General features: G+C 36.2%; 1 protein-coding gene across 1 annotated transcript in view; it reads left to right on the top strand.

Annotated features, from left to right (window-relative positions):
* LOC106878170 (probable WRKY transcription factor protein 1) overlaps positions 1-15,638 on the top strand; it is a 466,250-nt gene extending 450,612 nt beyond the window's left edge. The window contains exons 10-13 of the mRNA XM_052969904.1: positions 3,334-3,485; positions 6,034-6,456; positions 8,874-9,014; positions 9,819-15,638. Coding sequence (XP_052825864.1) covers positions 3,334-3,485; positions 6,034-6,456; positions 8,874-9,014; positions 9,819-11,555 — 2,453 coding nt within the window. The 3' untranslated portion in view covers positions 11,556-15,638. The remainder of the gene's footprint in view (positions 1-3,333; positions 3,486-6,033; positions 6,457-8,873; positions 9,015-9,818) is intronic.
* The last annotated feature ends 696 nt before the right edge of the window (positions 15,639-16,334 follow it).

The raw sequence follows: 16,334 nt of genomic DNA, 5'->3' as shown, positions 1-16,334 counted from the left end.
TGAATGAGGACTGGTGAACCAGATGGCTACACCAGGCTCCTGCCAAATCAGATTGGAGCCTGGTGTAGCCATCTGGTTCACCAGTCCTCAGTCAAATCGTCCAACCCATGCTAGCATGGAAAGCGGACGTTAAACGATGAAGATGATGATGATGATGATGATGAAACATATAATGGAACTTTTTAAAAACTTCAAAAGGCTACAGGGATCCAGTTAGAGTTAAATAGTAATCGAAGGGTCCACAGACAACAAAATATGGTTGAAAAACTATTGCTGTATAGAGATATGAGTCTTTAAGTCCTGATATCTTTTGTCCCTTTTCTGGGATCAACAACAATAAGTTACAGTAGCTGACCATCTCCCTCTCCAAAACATGTGGCACATGGACAAAAATGCCCTGCACTAACTGTGGAAGAAAGCGCGTGCACAATGTTCCACATGGTGGAATCAAACCTGGAAGTATTTGATTATAAAGTGACCTTTTGAACCAAATAATACAAGGAGGGTAATTGTGCTCCCCTTTCTGAAATATGTGACATCCTTAACCCATTACCTCCCGTAATTCTATTAACTGGAATTTTTTTTATGAAACTTTGATTTCTAGCATAAAACAGCCTTAGAAACACGTTGGAATGATCAAAATAACATTTTAAATAGAAATAAGCGAGATATTGGGTGAAAAATTAGCAAACCTCATTTGAATATCAGAGAAATATACCTTGTAGATATGGCAAAAAGATTAGATATGTGTAAATATTGACAGAAAATTACGAAATTTGTAATTTTTAAGAGATCACTGGTAGGTAATGGGTTAAACTGTGGTATTCAATGTTTAGGTTGGTGTTACATGTACAAAAATGCTATGTAGGAGTTGTGTGCAGTGTTCTGGGATTGAGTTTAGAACAACATGCTTACAAAATAAACTCTTTACCCACACAGTCAAGCCAGCATCTATTTTATTTAATACAAGCAATACGACTTGGATGAGAGATAATTTAATAAAAGACTTAATTGAATTAGTTAATAGAGTTAATAGAATATAAGACAAGAAGATTGTGTGACATTAGTTGAAGTTAATCAAATTATTAAAGTGTTATAAGTTATTACTGGTTTGTTAGAAATAAGTAGTCAACAAATAACTTCAAAGGAAAGACTGGAATCTGCAACCAATTGAAACAAAGCCTGCTTGGTGTGAGAATGTTTGGTAAATAGAGTTAAATTGACATTTAGTGCGGTAAATATATTAATGTTAAGTGGAGTTAATAGATAATTGGTTGGTTGGCTGTTTATCATTCCGCAGGCCAGCTCTGATTAAGTAGACCAAGATCTTATTTTTAAAGATAGCAGGGTGTGATTTGAGGAAGATTTAGCTGCTAAAACAAGATGAGTAGATTCAAATGGGAAAGAGAAACAGGAAAACAACACAACAAATGGTATCTATAGTAAACTGAGATTTACTTGGTATGGACTTAAATGTTAAACACTAGTATTTATAGTAGAACTGACATTTAATGTAGTAAATATATTGGTTTTAAATTTTAGTACAAGGCCAGCCATTTTAAGGGGTGGGGCTGAGTCAATTACCTATGCTAAACTGGTACTTATTTTATTAACCCCCAAAAGGATGAAAGGCAAATGCAACCTCTGTGGAATTTGAACTCAAAACATAAAGACAGATGAAATGTCACTAATTATTTTGTCCAGCATACTACCGAATCTGCCAGCTCACTGCCCAAATGTGGTAGATATATTGAATTCTTACATAGGCTTGAGAATATACCCATGTTATTTGTGGTCATGACTCAAACTTAGAAATCAGTAATTAAAGTGGGGGTGGGGTGGGGAAGAATAGCGGAGTCACAAATAACACAGAAGTTCTCTGTCTTATGGTATAGACTTTTCTCTTTTATTTTAAATATGCAAAATATGTAGGCGCAGGAGTGGCTGTGTGGTAAGTAGCTTGCTCACCAACCACATGGTTCTGGGTTCATTCCCACTGCGTGGCATCTTGGGCAAGTGTCTTCTACTATAGTCTCGGGCCAACCAAAGCCCTGTGAGTGGATTTGGTAGACGGAAAACTGAAAGAAGCCCGTCGTATATATGTATATATATATGTGTGTGTGTGTGTGTCTGTGTTTATCCCCCCAACATCGCTTGACAATCGATGTAACTTAGTGGTCCCCGTAACTTAGCGGTTCGGCAAAAGAGACCGATAGAATAAGTACTAGGCTTCCAAAGAATAAGTCCTGGGGTCGATTTGCTCGACTAAAGGGGGTGCTCCAGCATGGCCACAGACAAATGACTAAAACAAGTAAAAGAGTAAATTATGATGGAAGTCAACTCATGTCTGAGACTATTATCGAGGCACCGACAGATATACTTAAAGAGCAGCAACAATGAAGGACACAACTATGTGACAACTACTGAGTATTGGTTTCTATCCCACTTATCCCCCACCAGCCTCATGGGACCTTCAAAATGTCATTGGCACTATGATTCCTGTTTTCTATAACTGCTGCTTTCTATTGATTTGCTACTCTCTTCAATGATTCTCTATTCATGTATATACTCCTAGGTGAAGTACAAATTTTATATAATCAAGAAAAGAAAAAAAATTCTTCATTTATTCTTCATACCGTTTTGTATTTACTTTCAACATTGAACTAACTCTAAAAAAGAAAGCAATTACCTGTATTTATTCTGTAATGTTTTCTAATCGTTTGTTCATCTGTAAAACTTACACTTATATTGACAGCATCCCTTTAACAAATATTTGTCATATTTTATCTGGGAAACATAGAAAGAAAACGAAACATGCCAGATCTGAGATTTTCTCAATTCTATACATAAATAACCATGTTTTTATTATCATTTCTTATATTTAATGTAAAATATTCTATTTTTACTAATTTTTATCTTTTCCTTTTCTTTTGAATTAAATTACTTCAGCTCAAACTGAAGTTATTGCAATTTTCAATTTAACATTTTATTTACAAATAACTATTTAAGAATCACTGCTATTTTCTTCTCATTATTGTTTTATTTACTTAGTTATGTATTTATATATTCATTTACTTCTTTATGTATTTAAATATATATATCTGGTTGTTTAGGTAGGGACTGGCTGTGTGTTTTATTTTTCTAACTTCAACAAATATTAAGTGACAGACTTCATCAAATGTTTATGTCAATCAATAAGATCAAAGATCTTAGAATACTGAACATTAACCAACAGGCAAAACCTACAGAACTATGGTAATTAAAATTTATTCTATTACATTTATTTTTATTTCATACTATTTGTTTTTTTTTTTTGTTTTTTTTATTTTTCAGCAAAGAAACAGGTTGATAGCCAGGAATTAAAGCTATCTAATCGAGATGAAAAGAAACTCTCTAGGGAATGTTTGAAAGATGATAAAATTTTACCGCCCCGTGAATTAACCCTCACTAAAGGAACACATGCACCACCTATTGGCAAGCAGTCGGTAAGCGAATATTTTAGTATAATGTGTGTTAATTATGACAGAGACAGACAGACAGACAAAGGGAAGTGAAGGATAAGAAAGAATAAGAATGTGCTGCAATCAGTAAAAATATGTCTCTTGTCTATCAATGAGTAGTGCTGTTTTCTCAAAAGAGAACACAGGAATGGGTGTGTGGATTTCAGGTGTTTAGTTTACAAACATGATACATGAAGTTCAACCCCTCTGCTTGACAGCACTTCAGTAAGAACCTTCAGGAAAGGAACCAAAATATTTCTGAGAGGACAGAAACTGTACATCCCCTCATATATATATATATATATGTGTGTGTGTGTGTACACATATAGACATAGATATATATACATATGTACATATACCTGTATGTGTGTGTATATATATATGTAATGATAAGCACAGAAAAGGTAATTGTTATGTTAAGCTTTATAAAACATACATGTTTCAGTAACTCGATATTGTTATTACGCAAGGCACTTACCTACATTGTATACTGGCTTACCTCCTCAGTGTTAGCAGCAAAACATGATGAAACTTAGTGGGATGCACGCACACTAAGTGAATGAATTCTTCTCACACATCTCTGCACACAAACATTGCTAACGCATCATATTTTTTTTCTTTAACCTCTTCGTCCATTTACTTCAAATAGGGCTTTTAGGAATAGTGGTCTCTACTTGGCACTTGAGATCTAATTTATACTTCAAACCAGCCCTCAAAACGAAATGAGTTTGACACCCATATGCCAAAGTGTTACTCATCTTATGATAGTTAATGTTGGAGATACACACATTGTCACTGTGAGTAATATTTTTTCTGTGTTAGTGCCACATTGAAAGCACCTTGTGGCAGTGCTGCTGCTGCATATGAAGCACATGTGTTGGTGCCATGTATAAAGCACCCAATACATTCTGTAAAGTGGTTGGCATGAGGAAGGGTATAGTGCCATAGAAACCATGCTATAACAAACAATTGGAGCCTTGTGCAGCACTTCAGCTAGCCAGCTCCTATCAAACCATCCAACACATTCCAGCATGGAAAATGAACTTTAAATGATACTGCTGCTGCTGCTGCTGATGATGATGATGGTGGTGGTGGTGGTGGTGATGATGATGATGATGGTGGTAGTGGTGGTGGTGGTGGTGGTGGCGGTGGCGGTGGTGGTGGCGGTGGCAGTGGTGGCACAAGGTCTGAAATTTGTTAGGAGGAAGCTAGTTGACTACAGCAACCTCAGTTCTCGATAATTCTAAAAGGCTGAAAAGCAGAGTCAACTTTGACAGAATTTGAGCTCAAATCATAAAAATGGACAAAATGCTTAGCAGCATTTCTCTTCAGTATGCTAACAGTTCTGCCAGCTCACAACCTTTATAGTGTGAAATATCAAAAAGTGTTACATAAATACTTTTATCTACAGATATTCGATTTTTTTTTTTCTTTTCAAAAATTGTTACTTACACAAAATAATGGAATGAATACTTTCAAAATATAAATATTTATTTAATTAAAATATAACTGATTAAATTAAATTTGTATATTTACAATCAATAACAGTAATACTGTTTTATTATCAATTAATTAGAGATGTTTCATATTGATTAATTCTGTAATAAGTTCAGACATGGCTGTGTGGTTAAGAAACTTGGTTTGCAACCACATAGTCTCAAGTTCAGTTCCAGTCTGTGGCACATTGGATAAGTGACTTCTGCAGTATTCTCAGCCTGACCAATGCCTTGTGAATGATTTTGGTAAATGGAAATTGTATGGAAGGTGACTAACCGGCAGAAACGTTAGCACGCCGGACGGAATGCTTAGAGGTATTTTGTCTACCGCTACGTTCTAAGTTCAAATTCCACCAAGGTCGACTTTGCCTTTCATCTTTTCGGGGTCGATTAAATAAGTACCAGTTACGCACTGGGGTCGATATAAGCGACTTAATCCGTTTGTTTGTCCCCTCTGTGTGTAGCCCCTTGTGGGCAGTAAAGAAATAAGAAACTGTATGGAAGTATGTTATTTACACATACATATATATATCTTTTACTTGTTTCAGTCATTAGATTGTTGCCATGCTGGAGCACCACTTTGAAGAATTTTTTGTCAAAGGAATCAAACCCCAGTACTTTAATTTTTAAACCTGGTAATTGCTCTGTCAGCCTCTGTTGCTGAACTGCTAAGTTACAGGGACATTAACACACCTGCACCAGTTGTCAAGTGGCGTTGGGGGACAGACACAAACACACACACACACAAATACATGTGTGTGTGTGTAAAACAGGATTCTTTCTGCTTCAATCTACACATACAAATGGGCTTCTTTTAGTTTCTGTCTATCAAATCCACTCATGAGGCTATAGTAAAAGACACTTATCCAAGGTGCTATGCAGTAGGGGTTGAACCCAGAACCATGTGGTTGGGAAGCAAACTTGTTACCACACAGCCATACCTGTGCCTGTATAGGATGATGATTTTATATTTTATTCTTTTATTCACCCATTTAATGGATGGCTTACTTTCTCTTTCTTTTTTCTTTTATTTTCAGAATGCTGCTATGACAGTAGGGGGCAGTAATAGTAGCTTAGTGGTTGGTGGAGGGAACGTCGTCAGTGGTGGTAGTATTAGTGGTAGTATTGGTGGTAGTAGTAGTTGCATTAGTGGAAGTGGTGTTGGTGGAAGTAGTGGTGGAGGTGGAGTGAGTGGCCGAGTCAGCAATGTCGGAGTCAGTTTGGCTGGAAAGACGTTGACGACAGGTGGGACGACAATCGTGTCACCAATCAGCTCACCTGTGCTACTTGGGGACTACGGTCAGCTGGAAGCACACATGCCCCTTAGTCGGCACCACCAAATGCAACTGCTACGCCAGCAACTTGAGCAGCAACAGCAGCAAACTCAAGTTGCTATTGCTCAGGTTCATCTCCTGAAGGACCAACTAGCCGCTGAGACAGCCGCGCGTATTGAAGCTCAGGTAAGAATTTTCAGATTTAAAAATCAAAGTAACCAAAAAAAAAAAAAAAAAAAGTACAATTCTGGTTTAACCCTTTAGCATTCAGATTACTCTGTCAAGAGTTGCACTCCGTCGAGGGTTCCAGTTGATCCGATCAACAGAACAGCCTGCTCGTGAAATTAACGTGCAAGTGGTTGAGCACTCCACAGACACGTGTACACTTAATGTAGTTCTCAGGGATATTCAGCGTGACACAGTGCGACAAGGCTGACCCTTTGAAATACAGGCACAACAGAAATAGGAAGAAAGAATGAGGGAAAGTTGTGGTGGAAGAGTACAGCAGGGTTCGCCACCATCCCCTGCCGGAGCCTCGTGGAGCTTTAGGTGTTTTTGCTCAATAAACACTCACAACACCTAGTCTGGGAATCGAAACCGCGATCCTATGACCGCAAGTCTGCTGCCCTAACCACTGGGCCATTGCGCCTCCACTCTGTCAAGAGTAGTGTTTATTTATTCATATTGTTTTAAATAAATCTCACATTATCTTGTAGCTTTGAGATCTCAACGATGTGGTTGTCTATTTTAAGAATGACATTGCAAAGTAGGTGTGAGAGGCCAGATCTGGCCAGTTTGAACATTAAACAGGCAGAATATTTTGGCCAGATATGGACTGTTTAAATGCTAAAGGGTTAACTCCTTTAGCATTCAAACTGGCCATTTCCAGCCAAGATATTTAACTTGTTTTATGTTGAAACTGGCCAGATCCAGCCTCTCACCTCAACCTTGCAATGTCATTCTGAAACTAAACAATCACATTATCGAAATCTCTAAATCATAAGATAATGCATGATTAATTTAAAACAATATGAATAAACAAACATTACATTTGACAGAATAATGTGAATACTAAGGGGTTAAGCACTGCAAGGTGTAATTCTGGTTTAACCCCTTAGCATTCAAACCAGCTATATCCAGCCAAAATGTATAATTGTTGAAACTGGCCAGGTCCAGCTTCTAACCCCAACCCTACAATGTCATTCTAAAACTAAACAAGAGCACTCAGAGAGTGCAAACCTCCTCCAAGGCAACACCAATGTCCTCTCAACGATTAGCCAGAGATGATTTCTAAAATGAGAATATCTGAAATAAACTCGACTGCTCTCACAAACGAGAATACTAAAAATGAACCTGACTGCTCTCAAAAATTAAGTAAAAAAAAAAAAAAACGGAAAAATAAGACAGAATCTTTGTACAGTAATCAATCAATCTCAAAATCTAGTCAGTCCATGTCAGTCATGAGACCAAACATCCCTGAAAGTTTCATCTGAATCCATCCAGTGGTTCTTGAGATATTTTGTCCATGGACAAACAAACGTGACTGTAAACAATACCTCTGCCTTAGTGAAGGCAGAGGTAACAATCACATCATCAGAATCTCTAGACTACAAGATCAGGCATGATTAATTTAAAACAATATAAATCAACAAACATTACATCTGACAGAATAATCTGAATGCTTAAGGGTTAAGCACCCTATGTAACCCCTTGTAACTTTTTAATTTTTGGGAATTGTGAGAAAACTTTTGAAAATTTGTATTCAACACATGAGAATTCATATGATTATAAGAAAAAATCCTTTTTTTTTTTTTAAGATTTTTTACCCCCTCCCTTAAATCCTAAAAGTTCCAATCTCTTTCAAATTTATTTTTTTAAATTAGAGTTTAATATATGGAAAGTCCGAATTCTGTGCTTAAATCCCAGGAATGGACCACCCCTGAGTGCATCATCATTCAATTAAATGTGTTTATAGAGAGAAAAATATTGAAAACATCAAAAAACATATTTTTTGCATAATGGTATGAATTCCTACATTACAAATTCACAAACATTTTCGGATAGAAAAGCTATGAAGGGTTATATGGGAAGCTTAAGCCAGAATTCCGCCAAAAAAAATATGAGCATGTGTGTGTGTGTGTGCAGATAATGTGGCTGTGTGGTTAAGAAACTTGCTTTGCAACTACATGATTTGGGGTTCAGTCTCACTGCAAAGTACTTTGGGCATGTGTCTTCTGTAGCCCTGAGCTGTCCAATGCCTTGTGTGTGAAGTTGATTGATGGAAACTGTGTGGAAGCACATTATGTGTGTGTTTGTGTGCGTGCATGCGTGTGTGTGTGTGTGTGTGCATGCTTGCGTATGTGCATGTTTGCATGTGTGTGTAAGTGAGTATGTGTATCTATCTCCAGGAGAAGAAAAGGTGAGAGATAAGGTGGGGAATGAAAAAGAGTGAAAGATATACAGAGAGATAAAGAATGAAGAAAAGTGAGAAATATACAGAGAGAGGTTGATAGAGAGTGAGAGAGATTCAGAAAAAGAGAGGAAGAAATCAAAAGCAGTAACAAGGAAACAGAAACAACTCTAATTTAATGTCTTCTTTCTAGGCTCGATCTCATCAGTTACTGCTTCACAATCGGGACCTTCTCGATCACGTGGCCCAGCTAATTAGTCGGATGCAAGATCTAGAGATGAAGGCCGGTGGATTTACTGCAAGTTCAGAGCAACTTTATCAAACAACATTACAGGTAAGTGACACAAACTGGAAATCTTCATTCTCCTTCTTTTCTGTTGTTTAATTCAGTGATTCTGATAGATGAGGAAAGACACTAAACTGGGGGTGGCAGGACCAGTAAGTTGTTGTGGCTATACTGTATATATGTGTGTATGTGTTTATGTATGTAAGTAAATGAGTTTTGCATATAAGAAAATTTTATTTCATTAATAAAGTAAACACTCTACCCTTAAAAAATCTCAACAGGGTCAATAAGTAGCTGTTATTCTAAATCTTATATTATAAAAGAGAAACTAATCTCTGTCTGTCTATCTGTAACAATATCTGTGTTGAGAGGGAGAAGGAGAGGAGAGAAAGTTGTTGAGAGTGAATACAGTGAGAGAGAGAGAGCATGTGTGTGTCGAAAAGATAGATAAATAGGTTGCATTGTCACCTTAGTAACTAACAAGTTTTGATTAAAAACGTGGGAATTTTAAGTGCAAATCTGTCAACACAACACAACACAGACTTCAAGCAAAGTCTATATGTATTATATAAACATATAGTTGTTTTTTATTTTTATTTTGGTTGTATGTGTGTGTGTGTGTGTGTGTGTTTCTGTATGTCTTTCAACATAGAAACAACACAACAGGTTTTAAAAAAAGCCTTTTACTTTGAAGAATTTATGAAGCTACATATATGATTAACAAATATTTTTACAGCGGTGTTGTGATGGATAACAACCTAATATTGATAATTTATGTATGATGGGTATTACATGATTAAAATATTGATTATTTTAAAAATCTCATCCATTTTCTCTTTGGTGTCCTTTTAGATTCCTGTCTTGCCTGATCCGACGACCCCTCAGTCTGGTCCTGTCTATTTGCCTGACTTCCGGGATGTAGACAGTACCTACTTGAACTCAATTCCGGAAACTGCCTTGTTTGAGAATACTAAAACAGAACAAGACACAGATTCACCGGACAGTGGTCACAGAGAAATGTCGTCTGATAGTCTATCTTGCAATCTGACCAGTGGTTTGGACTCTAAGAGTTGGCAGTACAATAGTTATTGCCGATACCCATTGGCTCAACAGATTAAAATGAGCCACAACAATCAGCAACAACAACAACATTTGCATAATCACAATGTTCCTCTATATCAGCAGCAACAAAAACAGCAACAACAACAACAACAACAACAACATGTAAATAGCAACAAAGTTCATATTAACAGTAATGGTGTTAGCATTAACAGTAGTAGCGGCAGCACCAACAACAACAACAACAACAGTAACAACAACAACAACAGCAACAACATCAACAACACCAATGCCAACAACAACAGCACCACGACCATGAACAACATTGAATACCACATGAACAACAACAACAACTACAACCCATTCACAAAGTGTTCGCCTAAAAAACGAGATGATATCAAAATCATTACCCCAGTACCAGCTCAGGATGCAAGTGGCAATCGCCTTGAATTGAAACTAAACGTAGCACCAAAGTTGGATCCACCGCCCAAATACACAAGAACGTCGCGCCCTCTGTCGGCCGACTTAGACAGCCTTTCTTCAAACTATAGAGATAGCAATGCAAACACACAACAGCTGAATAAGAGGAACCAGCTATCGGATAACATGTATTATTCTTCTTCTTTAACCAATTCGGCCTTGTTGAATCCCACGCAGCATCGACCAGGGACAATTGAAAGTTACCAGTCAACAGAAAGTAACCGCATCACACCTTTATCATCATTGTCGTTGTCATCGTCATCATCGTCTTCATCGTCGTCGTCGTCTTCTTGCTCGTTTTCAGCTTCTACTTCGACATCGTCTTTGTCAGGTAGGATGTCAAGTGGCAAAGGAACACCTGGTCAAATGGTGACGACAGCAACGACAACAACGGCGACCACAGCAACAGCACTATCAACAACGCCGATCCCAGGGGCTTTATTATCAACGACAACCACCACCACGACAGCAACAACAGCTTTATCAACTAACGCAACAACAATAACCACGTCAACATCAAATTACTTGTTGAAAAACAAAATCCACGTGAACAACCTCAGTTTGGGGGGTTCGGTCCCGACTAGTTGTATTTCGTCTACAGTCGCAAACATAACTGCGAATGGCAGCAACCATGGAGTAAGAGGGGGTAGTAATACTAGTAACAGCAGTAATGGCAGCTGTAGCAACATTAATAGTGGATGTGGTAACAAACTCAGTTTGAACGATGCTAATAACAAGAGCTATGTTCCTACATTGAGCGCATTTGCATCGTCGGCCTTCATGTCTTCAAAGACACCGGCTAAGACCACATTTACACCACGAACAAAACAACAACAACAACAACAGCAACAACAACAGCAACAGCAATCTAAAGCCATTAACATAGAGAAAAAGCCATCTTCTTATGATGAGATCTGCCCCCAGTTACAACCGAGTAGTAACTCGGAAGATGATGATAATTCTGAAGATTCGGGTCTGCCACTTGTGCACCAAGCACCCAGGAGACTTGATTCAATGACTTTCGATGAGTTTGAAGCTCTGAGTAGTTGAAACTTAAAGAAAAAACAAACGAAACAAAAAACACAAAAACAGCTAATAAATATTAAAAAAACACAAAAAAGCAACATAAAGCAAGGAAAATTTTTAAAATTTACAGTAAACAAGCAAGGAAAAATAAAACAAAATATATAATATATATACATATACATATATATACATACATATATGCATGCATATATATACATATATATATATATTTAACAAAGCTTGGTAATGAAACCAGAGATGGAAAAAAATGTTAATCAAGGTTGAAACAATAGAAATCATAATAATTATTAATAATATTAATATTATTGTTATGGTTATAGACGGAGCATGTAACTTAATTGATTACGGCCACCCCCACTCCCAACCCCTTGCTCCCTTCTCCACTCCTGTCGAATTCTGTCGGACTCTGCCAGTTCAACATAACCCTTTCCTTCTTCACCCCAGTCGACCCACCCTGTCCCTATTTACTTACACGGTTACCCTGCCAACCATCTCATTATGCGTAGATCGTTCTTTAACAACAACAACGACAACAACAACAACAACAACAATAACAGTCATCATCGATGAAAATCTTAATTAATTCAGACAACGCTGCTTCAAGTGGGGGTGGGCAAGAAGGCCTTTGCGAGTAAATGTAAGTAATGGCAAGCACAGTAGTCGTCATCATTATCAGCGTCATCATCGTCATCGTCATCGTCATCGTCATCATCATCATCATCATCACTGTCATCAACAATAACAACAACATGACAGCAATGATTATGAAGAGAGCAATGGCAAAGTTTGAAATAAAAAGTTATCTTAGATTTTAAAATAACGAGGGGGAAAAAAAATTAGAAAAGTATTTCAAATTAATTCAGTCGTCAAATGGATCAACAATAATGGCTGTGTTTAGACAGGAGTTCATAATGTAGTTTTGTTTGAAAGATTTTATTATTATTATTATTATTATTATTATTATTATTATTATCATTATTATTATTATTATTACTTTGTTGTTTTTGCAACGTGGTGTCTGAGAATGTGTTTCTGAGTACCAGAGTACGTGTTGCAATGATGCTGTTTGTATGTGTATTTCTGTGTATGTATCAAGTATTATGTGATTACAAAATCAATGAGTATGTGCACATACACCCATGCATGTGCACTTCCAAATGTGCACACATACGCATACACACGCACATGGATATATTATCTGAACCCCATGCTATCATGAAAAACTAGAAGTTAAAATGGTGGTGGTGATGGCGACAGTAGCAGTAGTGGTCATATGTGTGTGTGTGTGTGTGTATATATATATATAACACATATATGTATGTATGTATATACACACATACGTGTGTGTGTATGTATGTGCACGTGTATGTATGTGAATGTGTATGTTTTAAGATGTATCCATGTTAAATGTTCCTATATTAATCTTGGAGCAAAGAAGTCAATGATTCTCAGACAAACTAATAGATTAAATTAATCAGTGTAATTAACAATCAATTTGTAATGAAAGTTTTGGAAATCTGAATGACAAGGGACAGAAAAGAAAAATATCATTTCACAGAATTTGCCCAGTAGATATTTTCTTTGTGTTGTATGTTTTGACTGAGTGTAAAAATTTTTCTTCTAAATATTTCCTCATTTACCGTTTTATTGACAAACTCCAAGGTAGAATTAATCAGTCATGTAATAGGTATACCAAATTCTTACATAAATTGTAGGCGCAGGAGTGGCTGTGTGGTAAGTAGCTTGCTTACCAACCACATGGTTCTGGGTTCATTCCTACTACGTGGCACCTTGGGCAAATGTCTTCTTACTATAGTCTCGGGCCGACCAAATCCTTGTGAGTGGATTTGGTAGATGGAAAACTGAAAGAAGCCTGTCATATATATGTATATATATATATATGTGTGTGTGTGTGTGTATATGTTTGTGTGTCTGTGTTTGTCCCCCCAACATTGCTTGACAACCGATGCTTGTGTGTTTACGTCCCCGTAACTTAGCAGTTCAGCAAAAGAGACCGATAGAATAAGTACTAGGCTTCCAAAGTATAAGTCCTGGGGTCGATTTGCTCGACTAAAGGTGGTGCTCCAGCATGGCCACAGTCAAATGACTGAAACAAGTTAAAGAGTAAAAGAGAGTAAAGAGTAAATCCTGCAAGTCTTCTTCTAAAACATCCATTACATCGAATTTATAACTCTTTAGTCAATAGAAATATATGTAGCTCTACATCTAAATTAGAAATAATTGATTCTATAATGCTATAAGAAACTAATTATTGGACTATCTGTGTTGGAACATTTAGTTTTATTTACTCTAAGTTCCAAAACCTAATCTAGTGGGGCTTGCTTTGCTCTTGACACTGCATAGATAGATAAATAAACTCTTGCTGATTCAGTTGATTATATCTCACATCATTTCATATCAGATCATTGTTAATAAGGTGGTTAGTTGGCAGAATCATTAGCAAGCCAGGCAAAATGCTTAGTAGCATTTCAACTGTCTTTATGTTCTGTGTTCAAATTCCGCCAAGGTCGACTTTACCTTTCATCCTTTTGGGGGTCGATAAAATAAGTACCAGTTGAACACTGGGGTCAATGTAATAGACTTACTCGTTTATCCTGAATATTACTGGCCATGTGCCAAATTTTGAAACCATTATTAATATGGCTGTGGCTTATTGTAGAAAAGCATAATTTATTAAGATAAAATTTTGGATTAAATCAAAAGTATGTGTATGATTGTGTATTGAAAGAAAAGTGTGCAGTTAATAAGTTTTTCAAAATGGGTTATATAACAATGGAACAACAGAGAAAGGCGGTGAATGAAAATACCTCAGTGGCACCATACTTACGGTATTTTATCACTGGCTTAGCCCCTTTTCTCAATTTCACATCTGATTTGTTTCCTTGAAAATTCAGGGATACAAATTAGATGAAATCCTAATTATTTTTTTTTTGTTTGTTCTTTATATAAATATTGAATGGTATTGATTTTTGTGGATTTCATTTTTCGATTTATTTCTCCATTTGTTAGATTTATCGAAAAATTAACTATTTCCAAGGATCATCATTCAATATATATATCAATACATGAACATGGGCATACTTTCTGCTGCTAGTTTGTAAGATTGTTCTCCGGTTCCAATCAACCTTACAAACGTGTTAAGCAGTATATGCAAGGACCCCATCCAGTATGATAGTTATGATAGAAAGAAACTTCTGGAAGATTTCAAAATTAGAAGAAAAAAGGTGGAGGAAGAGTGAGAGGGAGAAAAAGAGAGGTGCATACTATCAGATATCAGTGATGACAGAATGAGTGTGAGTTCAAATTCTTCAAAGTCATATATTAGACAGCTTGGAAAACATTTTTTGACAAAATTATAGAAAATTACAATTGGTATAGTGAATTCTTTAAAGTGTTTCATTTGGTTGGTGCCTCACAGATTTTGGTCCAAAACCTACTGATATAAAGTTGGTCATTCATTCTGCTGATATAATTTTATATTCAAGTATTAAATTTAAAAACTAGTAATTTAATGAGAGCTAAGTGGCTTCATGGTTAGGTGCATTGAGTTAATGATCATGAGGTTGTGTGTTTTATTCTTTGAGCAAGGCACCTCGTTTCACATTGCTCCAGTCTGTTCAACTGAAAAATGAGTACAGGCTGAATGTGAGTGCAGCCTTCTCTCCTTGCGGTAGTCACATCCTTGATGTTCTGCTGAGTCACGGGAGGGAGAGATGAGGGTGTGTCTATGTCTGCTCATGACTCCATAGGCATCTAAAACAATTAGTGAAAGCATGCTACATGCTACCAAGTCATACTTGCTGATGCATAACAACTATAGTTTTAGTAATCTACTTCAGTGTTGAGATGACACGATAAATTTGAGCCAGTTCTTAAAAAGGTAGACAGACAGACAGATAGATAAACCGATACATAGGCAGATAGATAGATAGATTTAAGTTACTGACTAGCTATGCATTTTTTTTTTTTTTTTGTTATCTGGTTAAAATTTGATTATTCTTCAGTTATTCAAATACTAACAAAATATTACAGTAAAATAAATAAATATCAGTATAAATATCTCAATTTTTTTTTTTTTAATTAAATTAATTTGTTTCTGATTGTACAGAACTGTTTCAATTTTACTTGTAATGTAACTTCCTGCAGTTTGTTTGAGTGTTGGAAGAAATAAAAATCTCGTTAACTTTTTTCTTTCTACATTATGATACGAATGTTGAAATCTGGCAAAGATATATAACTTACCTACATTTTTTTCCATAAAAACTTTTTTTTTTTCACCAGATGTTAGCTTTTCTGGTATCTGCAATCATCTCAACCATTAATTCTGTTTCGAAGTTATTCTCTTTGTTTTGGGTGGGGCTTAGATTATGCTAGAAAACGTCATAGGCTAACATATATATAATAGAATACATTTCTAAGAAGATACCTAGGTATTTCTTTACCTATGCAAAACTTTTTCGGGCCAAAGTGTTTTTTGGAAAATTTTTGGTATTTGACGTTTTCTAAAAATAAAAATAAAAACACAAAATTCTTTGGAAAATGTAACAAAAGTTCCAAACAAATTTCGTTATTTTCAAATATTTTCTTTTATTTAGTTTTACATTAAAGAGGAATTGCGGGATACTAAAAATTTAGAGTGATTGCAAACATATAATTTGAATACAATATGTAGGTTGTGTCTGCATTATAGGAAGTAAGTAGTGGTAGTAGTAGTAGCAGCAGATATATTCCACAAGATTTAAGTTTCAAAGAAACTAAGCT

The sequence above is a fragment of the Octopus bimaculoides genome, chromosome 8 (assembly GCF_001194135.2).
Source record: "Octopus bimaculoides isolate UCB-OBI-ISO-001 chromosome 8, ASM119413v2, whole genome shotgun sequence".
Taxonomy (NCBI): Eukaryota; Metazoa; Mollusca; class Cephalopoda; order Octopoda; family Octopodidae; genus Octopus; species Octopus bimaculoides.
This window is presented reverse-complemented; position numbering and strand designations above follow the sequence as displayed.